This window comes from Hemiscyllium ocellatum, chromosome 22 (genome assembly GCF_020745735.1).
Source record: "Hemiscyllium ocellatum isolate sHemOce1 chromosome 22, sHemOce1.pat.X.cur, whole genome shotgun sequence".
NCBI lineage: Eukaryota > Metazoa > Chordata > Chondrichthyes > Orectolobiformes > Hemiscylliidae > Hemiscyllium > Hemiscyllium ocellatum.
This window is the reverse complement of record NC_083422.1, coordinates 55,431,304-55,444,442: the sequence shown is the minus strand read 5'-3', so window position 1 is coordinate 55,444,442 and position 13,139 is coordinate 55,431,304. Positions and strand designations below refer to the sequence as shown.

General features: G+C 40.4%; 1 protein-coding gene across 1 annotated transcript in view; it reads left to right on the top strand.

Annotated features, from left to right (window-relative positions):
* The window catches only part of LOC132826367 (metal transporter CNNM2-like), a 240,191-nt gene that overhangs the window by 149,030 nt on the left and 78,022 nt on the right, over positions 1–13,139 (top strand). Inside the window, exon 2 of the mRNA XM_060842241.1 lies at positions 4,662–4,805. Within this exon, the coding sequence (XP_060698224.1) occupies positions 4,662–4,805 (144 nt within the window). The remainder of the gene's footprint in view (positions 1–4,661; positions 4,806–13,139) is intronic.

Below are 13,139 nucleotides of genomic sequence, written 5' to 3'. Positions count from 1 at the left end.
TGCTGTATCAATTGTAATTTTGCTATATTTTCAATTAAACTCCTATTTCTGTTCAGTTTGCATCCTCTGATAAGTGACACATGTGGGTAGTTTAACATGCCTTCAACACGTATGTTGTCATGACCGGTATTTATAATTCATTCCACTCAGAAGAAAGATGGGTGGGCTCATGTTGCATTGCAGAGTGATAATTAATAATATGAAGTAGTAAAAGCATTTGTAAGTGGTCAAGATATAGGGTAACTGTCAAATTGTTGTGCTTTTTATACTGGAGTATAAGTTTTTTAAAAATTTAGACAATGTGCATCTCAAAATGTTCCAGAACTGTTTTTTGGAAACTGGATTTCTAAAACATTGTATCCAATCCTTTGCAGATAATGAACATCCTGTGCGATTTACCAGAAATTTTCAGAAGCTTTATTCTAATTGCACAATGTTCCAATAAAGCTTCAATTTAAACATTTACTGATGTGGTAATTAATGTTGACTTGTCATTTATTTGCTTGTTAAATGAAGGAATTGAACCAATAAACAGAGCACCAAATATTTCTAAAATGTAAGCAGTCTGAATTAACCCATAAACTGATGTTTAATCCAGGTAATTTATTCTACTTTTAGCAATGAAACAGTTTTAGTTCTGTCAATCAGTGATAACTGAGTTCAATCTCATTAAACGTACAACACAGAAGTTGACATTTTGTCCGAACAGTTCTTGTTGATGTTTATCTCCCACATTCTCTCCTTCATCTTTGTAAAAGGAAAACCTATCTCTCACATTTTGCCATGTTTCTCCTTGATTTTAATTCTATATCCATGCCCTATCATTTAACATATTTCAATTACTGGAAAACCCTCTAATCAGGTTTATGTCGCTATTATGGTACCAAATCAGCACTTCTAATTACATTTCAATGCCAAACATGACATTCTAGTAAGTAAACTTTCCTTCCTAATCTATTTCATTCACTATGCAACCTTTGACATAAAGTATTATGCCATTCTCCTGCAAGCCTGTCATCCTGCCTGCATCCAGCCCTCTTCAATGATATCTAATCGTGCCAAAAAAATGACTTGCATCAACTTCTTTTCCTGCTCTTGCGCTGTTACATCTGGAATTCTCTCAAGAAATCTGCTGTGGGCCCACCCTAATTTCTCATCCACAAGTTCTCCAACCTGATATCATCCATAAGCATAGCACAAGCTTTCACTTACATTGATGATTACCTTATAACACTACCTGAACCACCAGCTCTTTCAATTCCTCATCATTGCTAAATTTATCAGACTCCTTTTTGACATTGTGTACTGCAGAAGAAGGTATTTCTTACATTTAAATATTGGCAAGTCTGAAGCCTATGCTTTTAATCTTCACTGCCAGCTTCATCCTGTAGCTACCTGAGAGTCTGTTCAGAATTTTGTCATGTTTGAGCTTGAGATGAGCTTTTGATCTCATTCATATCAGAACCAAGCTACCATTTTCACCTACAACTTCATTGCTGTTGGATCATCTGCAGCTGAAACAGTGCCTTTGTTGTGCCTGGAATTGACCATCACAATGTACTTCTGGCTGGTCAACAGCATACTTGAGGTCATACAGAACTGCTACTCCTAAAAATGCTCCCTTATCATCCTTTTGGTTGCTGACCCCTAGTCAAGCAATATCTTTTAAAAATTATTAATTCATAGGATGACAGCGACGCTGGTTGAGCCAGCATTTATTGTTCATCCCTAATTGTAGGCTAGAGCAGGGAAGGATGGCAGATTTCTGCCCTGAAGTGGATATTAGTATTCATCATCAAGAGTCTTTAATTCCAGATTTTTATTGAACTCAAATTCCACCATTTGCCTTGGCAGGATTCAAAACGGGATCCCCAGGACATTACTTGGATTAAGAGCCCGATGATAATACCTCTAGGTTATCACTTCTCAAGTGTCTTGGTTATAAATTGTCGTCATCTCTTTAGTAACCTCACCCTAACAATCTCTGTAATATCCTTCAGTGCCACAGCTACTGAGATACCTGCACAATTCTGAATTTGGCCTCTTGTACATCCACAATTTTAATTGCTTTTCCAAAGGTGACTGTGCCTTCAATTGCCCTGGAATTCGCTCCCTACTTCTCTCTGTTAGTCTACCTAACTGTCTTCCTCTTAGACACTTCTTAAAATCTATCTATTTGATCAAGCTTTTGAGCACCTGAACTAATATCACTCTTTCATTGTGAAGTTCCTTGGAAAGCTTTATTATGTTATATCTGCAATGTCAATTTAAATTGTTATTAGAATCATGCATCTACTCTACTCTATCCTGCTTTTCTTAATTTTAAGATTTCTAAAGACAACACTAATCTATAATGAAAACAATTCCACATGTGTTTGGGTTCTTCTTAGCAGGCATCGTCTCATTGAAACTGTACAGTATCCTCTCAATTGCCTTAATATCTTTGCTCCAGTGTAGTGGCTAAAATTGCATGCAAAACTCCATCTGCAGTCTTATGTTTGTGCTAAGGTGAATAACAAGGGTCTCTTCCCTAGAATGGGGGAGTTTAAAACTCGGGGCATATTTTTAGGGTGAGGGAGGAAAAATTTAAAAGGGAATCTGAAGGGCAATTTTTTTTAACGCAAGGTGGTTTGCATGTGGACTGAACTGTCGGAGAAAGTGGTAGATGCAGGTACAGTTGTAACATTTAAAGACCATTGAACAGGTACATGAATAGCTTAAAAATGTGTTGCTGGAAAAGCACAGCAAGTCAGGCAGCATCAAACGAACAGGAGAATCGACGTTTCAGGCATAAGCCCTTCTTCAGGAATGAGGAGGGTGTACCAAGCAGGCAAAGATAAAAGGTAGGGAGGAGGGACTTGGGGGAGGGGCGTTGGGAATGCGATAGGTGGAAGGAGGTTAAGGTGACGGTGATAGGCCAGAGAGGGGGTGGGGGCTGAGAGGTCGGGAGGAAGATTGCAGGTCAAGAAGGCGGTGCTGAGTCTGAGGGTTGGGACTGAGAAAAGGTGGGGGGAGGGGAAATGAGAAAGCTGGAGAAATCTGCATTCATCCCTTGTGGTTGGAGGGTTCCTAGGTGGAAGATGAGGTGCTCTTCCTCCAGGCGTCGTGTTGCCATGGTCTGGTGATGGAGGAGGCCAAGGACCTGCATGTCCTTGGCGGACTGGGAGGGGGAGTTAAAGTGTTCAGTCACGGGACAGTTGGGTTGGTTGTTGCAGGTGTCCCAGAGGTGTTCTCTGAAACGTTCCTCAAGTAGGCGGCCTGTCTCTCCAATATAGAGGAGGCCACGTCGGGTGCAGCGGATGCAGTAAGTGATGTGTGTGGAGGTGTAGGTGAATTTCTGACAGATATGGAAGGATCCCTTGGGGCTTTGGAGGGATGTGAGATGGGGAGTCGTGGGCGCAAGTTTTGCATTTCTTGAGGTTGCAGGGGAAGATCCCAGGAGTGGAGGTTGGGTTGGTGGGGTGTGTGGATCTGACGAGGGAGCTCCACAACAGACCCCACCACCAAGGATATATTTCACTCCCCACTCCTATCAGTGTTCCGGAAAGACCACTCCCTCCGCGACTCCCTTGTCAGGAGTGGTACCAAGACTCTGTACTGTGCTTCCAGTTACTCTAAGAAACAGTGTTTACATCTGTTCCATTAGTTTTGATTGGTGTTGCTACCTTTTTCTGCTTCTGTTAAAATACCGTTTCAAATATATTTCACATTCATTCCATTTCATTTCCCATTATATCTGTCACCTGCTTAAAGAACTTGTGTAAGGTTTGTCAAGCATAATACTATTTCAAAATGGCCTGTTGCCCATGTTAAACTAACTGATCTGTAAATAGGCAAGTTCTGTCTGTCTGAATATGATGGAATATTATATTAAATGCTCCAGTCATAGAGATGTACAGCATGGAAACAGACCCTTTGGTCCAACCTGTCCATGCTGACCAGATATCCCAACACAATCTAGTCCCACCTGCCAGCACCCGGCTCATATCTCTCCAAACCCTTCCTATTCATATATCCATCCAAATGCCTCTTAAATGTTGCAATTCTCTCAGAGCATAGTCATTCTTAATTGAACCTGTCTGAAATATCATTTCCAGAATCTTCACTGGTTATTTCCCTACTTACCTTAGGATCATTGGATGTATTCTGACACTTGGAAGCATTCTTTAAAGAGCTTAAAGAGTTTTTATTATATTGTTATCCCACTTTTAACCTGTTAACTGTTCTGTATATGCCTGCTTCCCAATATTCTGCCAATCCAATGAGCTGTGTTTTGATGAATTTTTGCAAAAGCATTTTTGTATTTAGATATGATTAGACTGCAGGTATGCATATGCTATGGTTTACATTTTATTATGCCTTCACAGTAGGAACAGATCAAAAATAGTTTGAATTTAATTTGTTATTTAATTACTTTACACTATTATAATATTTTAAAATCAATCTAGCCAACTATTAATCGTGACTGCTCTCTTTGCTCATATGGACATCTATGGTTTTTAAGATAATTGAATTATTGAATATTAATATCAGTAAATTTAAGCAAGAGCAGGTTTCTATCTGTGTGAAGCAGTAACCTTGGTTCTTCAAGTGTGTGTGCTTTGATTTTATCATGCTTTAAGACTCACCTTCAAAATTACTTTTTTTTTCCACCTTTGCAGGTAAATCCCACCTGGCAATAGTACAGAGAGTGAACAATGAAGGTGAGGGGGATCCATTTTACGAGGTGCTAGGTGTCGTCACTCTAGAGGATGTAATTGAAGAAATTATCAAATCAGAAATCTTGGATGAAACCGATTTATATAGTGAGTGTTGTGCTGTACTTCTATTGAACAGAATTTTGCAAACACCTGTGCATAAATTAATAATTGGATCAATGTTCCTTTTTAAGGAGGCTGACTTGAGGGTAAATGCAATATACATTATTCAACTAGCTCTGTTTGTGCAAATATCTTACAAATTGCAGTAAAAACAGTATAACTGCTGCACATGAAAATTATAGTTGTGCAAAGCAGATGAGTTGATTATTTTAAGTCCATACATATCAAGGTTCGGGAAAGCCTATTTGGGAGAATGTGTGTTTAACACTTGGATAAAGCTCTTGGGATGAAAAATGTTGTGCTACAACTTGCTGCCTTTTCTAATGTTCATTATGTATATCTGTTCAACGTTTCTGCAATTAGAGCAATATATGATCTCTGCCCGAAAAGCGAAAGAACCTGCAATAAACCGTACATGTGTAATACATCTTCTTCATAATTAATTGTTGTATCAAAGAAGATGGGAGAAAGTACTTTAAGATATTTAACCCTGAGATATTTCCTAATTAACTTGTTCAGAGATGTTATTACACATTTCTGGAGACTGTGGGACTTGAACCCACGTCTCTGGGCTCAGAGGAAAGGCTATTACCACTGTTTCACAAGAGGTTTCCCACTTCTAATTTCAACACTCTGAACTGTGTGGCAAATCGGTTATCTCTGATCTGAATAATAATAATTGGTTAAAAGGGTGCTTGCATTAATTAGGACTGATTTCACTGCAGAACTATTCAAATCTCTTATGAAAGCAGAGTTTACTGCTTTAGTCTTGCTGTGAATCAATCAGTTGGCAAATCTAAAGGTTATGAAACTCCAATTTACAATTTAATAAGAAACTTTGGCTGGTTAAGGTGGGAAAAAGTAAGTGCGTGAACTGGCGAAAACAAATTGCCCCAAAATTCCAGATACTGCTGGATAATTCAAATTCAAAAAGAAGAAAGGGGAAGAGCTGAGTTTTTAAAATCAGTTGTTGAATGAATTCAAGGTGTATTGACCTTAAACTGACAATATGACAATTTTTCAAAGATTATTTTATGTGACCACTTTGAATTAAGAACCTTCTGTATTAAACATTCCATCAGAATAATTTGACATTGCCTTTAATATGGAGACTGTAGGTAGACTAATTATTGACTGGTTTTGACACATTTATTACCAGCTCCAAAAAATTAGACTATGACCAGTTTCAAGTCCTGTTTGACAAAATGCACCAATTTTCTCAGAAAATTTTATGTATCTGAACCAAATATAAGATTCTGACTTTTAAAACACTTGACTCTTAGCTGTACATAAAGAACTGGGTCAACAGAGGCATTTTGTTCTTGCCCAGTCAGGAAGAAGTTAAGTGGCAAGAAGTAAAATCAGATTTCACATCTTTTAGGAACTTATGTAGTCTTAAGACTTGTCCATGTTTATTGCTGTTCTACCTAAAGGTCCAAAATGCTGACCTGTCCTGGAGCAACCTGCAATAAACCGTACATGTGTAATACATCTTCATCGTAACTAATTGTTTATCATAGATTAATGGACAGAAAGCAGTAACGAAAATGGAGTATCTTTGAGCTGGCTGTTGTAAGTAATAGGATACTTCAAGGATAAAACTTGGTTGTTGGCCACCTACACCTATAGAGTCATAGAGATGTACAGCATGGAAACAGACCCTTTGATCTAACCCATCCATGCTGACCAGATATCCCAACCCAATCTAGTCCCACCTGCCAGTTCCCGGCCCATATGCCTCCAAACAGGGCGATAATGGACTTGAATGTGTGGCTGAGGAACTGGTGCAGGAGGCAAGGATTTAAATTCTTGGATTACTGGGGTATGTTTAGTGGTAAGGATAAATTATACAAGAGGGATGGGTTGCACCTTAATAGGTGGGGGACCAGCATTCTGGCAGATAAGTTTGCCACTGCAACACAGCTGCATTTAAACTAAAGCGTGGAGGAGGGAACAAACTGGAAGTTTAAGAAGGAAGTTAAAGGGAAAGTTAGAACAAGAGAAGTCAAGAAAGACAATGGAATCAATGGAGCAGAAGACTTAAAAAAAAAAAGGATCATGCCGTAAGGTCAAGTGAAATAGGGATTGATAGGAAGGGTGAAGGGAGTAACAAATTAAAAATATTATATATGAATGCACGAAGCATTAGAAATAAGGTGGATGAGCTTGAGGCTCATTTGGAAATTGGCAGTTACGATGTTGTGGGGATGACTGAGACGTGGCTTCAAGTGGACAGGACCTAGGAAATGAATATTCAAGGCTATACGTGCTATCATAAGGGCAGACTGACTGACAGGGGGGGTGGAGTGGCCCTGTTGGTAAGGAATGATATTCAATCCCTTGCGTGGGGGTACCTCGAATCAGGGGATTTAGAGTCAGTACAGATAGAGCTGAGAAATTCTATGGGTAGAAAGACCCCAATGGGAGTTATCTACAGGCCCTCAAACAGTAGCCTGGATGTAGTGTGTAAGTTGAATAAGGAGCTGAAATTGGCCTGTTGCAAAGATTTTACTACAGTTGTTATGGGGGATTTCAACATGCAGGTAGACTGGGAGAATCAGGATGGTACTGGACCCCAAGAAAGGGAGTTTGTGGAGTGCCTCCGAAATGGATTCTTAGAACAGCTTGTGCTGGAGCCTACCAGGGAGAAAGCAATTCTGGATCTGGTGCTGTGCAATGAACCGGATTTGATCAGGGACCTGGAAGTAATGGAGCCATTAGGAGGTAGTGACCACAATACAATAAACTTTAATCTGCAGTTTGAAAGGGAGAGGGTACAATCGGTCGTGACAATACGATATTGCAGTTGAATAAGGAGAGTTATGGAGCTATGAGGGAGTAGCAATACCCTAGCAGGAATGGCAGTAGAACAACAATGGCAGGTATTTCTGGATATAATGCAGAAGATGCAGGATCAGTTCATTCCAAAAAGGAAGAAAGATCCTAAGGAGAGGCAGGGGTGGTCGTGGCTGACGAGGGAAGTTAAGGACCATATAAAGACAAAAGGGAAAAAGTATAACGTAGCAAAGATGAGTGGGAAATCGGAGGACTGGGAAGCTTTTAAAGAACAGCAGAGGAGAACTAAAAAGGAAATAATATAAAAGAAAAAATAAGGTATGAAGGGTAAACTGGCCAAAAATATGAAGGAGGATAGTAAAGGCTTTTTTAGGTATGTGAAAAGAAAAAAACATGGTTAAGACTAAATTTGGCCTCTTGAATACAGAAACGGGTGAATTTATTACAAGGAACAAAGAAATGGCAGAAGAATTGAATTGGTACTTTAGATCTGTCTTCATTGGGGAAGACACGAGCAATCTCCCAGATGTAATAGTGGCTGAAGGATCTGAACTGAAGAGAATTTATATTAGGCAGGAAATGGTGTTGGAGAGACTGTTAGGTCTGAAGGCTGATAAATCTCCGGGACCTGATGGTCTGCATGCCAGGGTACTGAAGGAGGTGGCTCTAGAAATTGTAGATGCATTGGTGATCATTTTCCAATGTTCTATAGATTCAGGATCAGTTCCTGCAGATTGGAGAGTGGCTAATGTTGTCCCACTTTTTAAGAAAGGAAGCAGAGAGAAAACAAAGAATTATAGACCAGTTAGTCTGACCTCAATGGTGGGAAAAATGCTGGAGTCAATTATAAAAGACGAAATTACAACAGATCTGGATAGCAGTAACAGGATAGGTCAGAGTTAGCATGGATTTATGAAGGGGAAATCATGCTTGACTAACCTTCTGGAATTTTTTGAGGATGTAACTCTGAAGATGAACAAGGGAGATGCAGTGGATGTAGCATACCTCGACTTTCAGAAAGCCTTTGATAAAGTCCCACATAGGAGGTTAGTGAGCAATATTAGGGCACGTGGTATTAGGGGCAAAATGCTGACATGGATTGAAAATTGGTTGGCTGACAGGAAACAAAGAGTAGTGATAAACAGCTCCCTTTCGGACTGGCAGGCAGTGACCAGTGGTGTGCCGCAGGGATCAGTGCTGGGACCGCAGCTTTTTACAACATACTTTTAATACCTTCATCTATATCATTAATGTAATATTAGCAAATTTGCTGATGACACAAAGCTGGGTGGCAGGGTGAAATGTGAGGAGGATGTTAGGAGAATACAGGGTGACCTGGACAGGCTAGGTGAGTGGACGGATGCATGGCAGATGCAGTTTAATGTGGATAAATGTGTGGTTATATCCACTTTGATGGCAAGAACAGGAAGGCAGATTACTACCTAAATGGTGTCAAGTTAGGTAAAGGGGCAGTACAACGAGATCTAGGTGTTCTTTTATATCAGTCGATGAAAGCAAGCATGCAGGTACAGCAGCCAGTGAAGAAAGCTATTAGCATGCTGACCTTCATAACAAGAGGAATTGAGTATAGAAGCAAAGAGGTCCTTCTGCAGCTGTACAGGGCCCTGGTGAGACCGCACCCGGAATATTGTGCGCAGTTATGGTCTCCAAATTTGAGGAAAGACATTCTGGCTATTGAGGGAGTGCAGCGTAGGTTCACGAGGTCAATTCTCAGAACGGCAGGACTATCTTACGCTGAAAGATTGGAGCGACTGGGTTTGTATACGCTTGAGTTTAGAAGGCTGAGAGGGGATCTGATTGAGACGTATAAGATTATTAAAGGATTGGACACTCTGGAGGCAGGAAGCATGTTTTCGTTGATGGGTGAGTCCCAAGCCAGAGGATAAAGTTTAAAAATAAGGGGTAGGCCACTTAGAAAAGAGTTGAGGAGAAACTTCTTCACCAAGAGAGTGATGGGTGTATGGAATGCTCTGCCCCAGAAAGCTGGTGAGGCCAAGTCTCTGGATACTTTAAAGAAAGAATTGGATAGAGCTCTTAAGGATAGTGGAATCAAGGGCTATGTGGATAAGGAAGGAACAGGATACTGATTGAGGATGATCAGCCATGATCATAATGAATGGTGGTGCAGGCTCGAAGGGCAGAATGGCCTACTCATGCACCTATTGTCTATTGTCAAACCCTTCCTATTCATATTCCCATCCAGATGCGTTTTAAATGTTGCAATTGTACAGTCTCCAGCACTTCCTCTGGCAGCTCATTCTATACACGTAGTACTCTCTGAGTGAAAAAGTTGCCTCTTAGGAGTCTCTTATATCTTTCCCCTCTCACCCTAAATCTATGCCGTCTAGTTCTGGACTCCCCCACCCAAGGGAAAAGACTTTGTCTATTTATCTTATCCATGCCCCTCAAGATTTTATAAACCTCTCTAAGGTCACCCCTCAGCCTCCAATGCTCCAGGGAAAACAGCCCTAGCCAATTCAACCACTCCCTTTAGCTCAAATCCTCCAACCCAGGCAACATCCTTGTAAATCTTTTCTGAACCTTTCCAAGTTTCACAACATTTTTCTGATAGGACGGAGACCAGAATTGCACACAATATTCCAACAGTGGTCTAACCAATGTCCTGTACAGCTGCAGCATGACCTCCCAACTCATGTACTCAATACTCTGACCGATAAAGGAAAGTGTACTAAATGCCTTCACTGTCCTATCTACCCGTGACTCCACTTTCAAGGAGCTATAACCTGCACTCCAAGGTCTCTCTGTTCAGCAACACTTCCTAGGACCTTATCATTAAGTGTATAAGTCCTGCTAAGATTTGCTTTTCCAAAATGCAGCACCTCACATTTGTCTAAATTAAACTCCATCTGCCACTTCTCAGCCCATTGGCCCATCTGATCAAGATCCTGTTGTAATTGAGGTAACCTTCTTCGCTGTCCACTACACCTCCAATTTTGGTGTCATCTGTAAACTTACTAACTATACCTCTTATGCTCACATCCAAATCATTTATATAAATGACAAAAAGTAGAGGACCCAGCACCGATCCTTGTTACTCCACTGGTCACAGGCCTCCAGTCTGAAAAACAACCCACCACCACCACTCTGTCCTCTACCTTTGAGCCAGTTCTATATCTAAATGGCTAGTTCTCCCTGTATTCCATGAGTTCTAACCTTGCTAACCAGTCTCCCATGGGGATCCATGCCGAACACCTTACTGAAGTTCATATAGATCACATCTACCGCTCTGCCCTTATCAAACTTCTTTGTTACTTCTTCAAAAAACTCAATCAGGTTTGTGAGATCTGATTTCCCATACATAAAGCCATGTTGACTATCCATGATCCATCCTTGCCTTTCCAAATACATCAACATCCTGTCCCTGAGGATTCCCTATACCGATGACCGATTAGGAGAATAAACCTGTGTATGCTGCGTTCAGCTGGCACATTGTTAAATAGAAACATAAGCAGTGTGGACGATACAAATTGGCAGTAGATTGATGTGCAGATTGAGTGAATGGCTAAGAACAAAGCAGATGAAACTGTGTATCTGGTAGAAAAATAAGCTTTTGAATGTTGAGGTTCTAGGAAACAGATGTTCAGAAGCATTTGGGTGTCATTGAAATTTCCATGTTGATATGCTTATATGGTAAGCTGTTTGGCAAATGGGATGTTTACTTCTGAAGGGGGATTAGAAGGTAAAAGAAATCTTAATAAAATTATAGAGATAACTTGTGAGACCACACCTGAGGTTCAGTATGCATTTTGATCTCCATACCTAAAGGAAGTTATATTTGTCTATTGAGCGGTGTTGTCAGCTTGAAGAGTTGAATGGCCTACTCTTGTTCTTAATTCTTAAGTGCAATAAAGGATCACTTAGGGGGTTGACCTACAAAGGGAGAGTGAGCAAGTGTAGCTTCTATTTTCTGGTGTTTATAAGCATGAAAGGTATACAAATTGAACATTCTTAAGAGGCTGCAGTCTCAGAACAGGGAGTTGGCCACTTAAGACTGAGATGAGAAATTTCTTCATTTCCTTCAAAGGATTATCAAGCTTTGGTATTCTGTGAGTAGAGGGGTGCATATGCTCAGTTAATGAGAGAAACCAGTAGGTTTATAGCTAGAAAGGGAATTAATAAATACAGAGATGAAGAATAGAGGAAGATGGTCTGTTATGATCCACTTGAATGGTGGAGCCAGATGAGTCAAAAGTCCTACTTTAGTTACTACTTCTTTTCTGCTGTTTGATCATATTTGAAGATAGAACAACATCAACTGAAAAAAGCCTGGAAATTGAAGATTGTTCTGAAGTAGTAGTAAAAATTGAAATGAAGGGGCCCCTGAATTAAATAATTTTAGCAAATTGTGACTCAATTTGGAGGAGACTCATTGATCGTAAGGAAAGTCCTACATGTATCTGTAGTGAGCTATGCCCTTGCTACATCACATAGCATAAGAAATAGGAGCAGAAGTAGGCCATTTGACAACTCACTCCCACCTTCTCAAGGCCAACTAGGAGTGGGCAGTAAATGCTGGCCTACTGTTAAAGCCCATGGGAATAAAAACAAACCCCATCCCTTATGTAATCAAAGCTAATATAATGTTGTCTATGCCCCGTTGCAGACTTTAGCTCCTTGCAGTTTCCTTTCTGACTGCAATCTGTATCATGAGCAATAGACAAGGATATAACTAAAGCATTTGACAGACTACCAAAGCTAATTGGAAAAAAACTGGAACACCTTCAGCTGCGGAGTACTATAAAAACATATAACTCTTCAACTCGAAAGCTTCAAATGAAAAGGAAATGTTGAAGACACTTGTACATCTTAAGTATGTTTGGAGATCAAGGACCTGTGTATTTTAATGTGCCAATGCTGATAAAATATTATGTTTTAGGGAAGTTTTCTTTGAGAATCTTGAGGTAGTTATTGATTTGTCATGAGGCAGAACAAATTAGATTAGATTAGATTACTTACAGTGTGGAAACAGGCCCTTCGGCCCAACAAGTCCACACCGACCCGCCGAAGCGACAACCCACCCATACCCCTACATATACCCCTTACCTAACACTACGGGCAATTTTAGCATGGCCAATTCACCTGACCCGCACATCTTTGGACTGTGGGAGGAAACCGGAGCACCCGGAGGAAACCCACGCAGACACGGGGAGAACGTGCAAACTCCACACAGTCAGTCGCCTGAGGCGGGAATTGAACCTAGGTCCCTGGCGCTGTGAGGCAGCAGTGCTAACCACTGTGCCACCGTGCCGCCCTACTTAAAGGCTTTGAACTCTGAAAGTGTTCTGGGTATCTTCATATTTAAGAACCAAAAATATAAAGTGAGAAAAAGCTTATTTGATCCTATCTTGCTTTTTTCAGTTGAGGCCGCAAAGACAATGCAAGATATGTTTCAAATCGAAGCCAGCTAGTTAGGCTGTAAAGAGTTTGAGGGTGTGGTAATAATTACTAAAAGTTTATGTTGGGCACAGCAGAAGGTTGTTT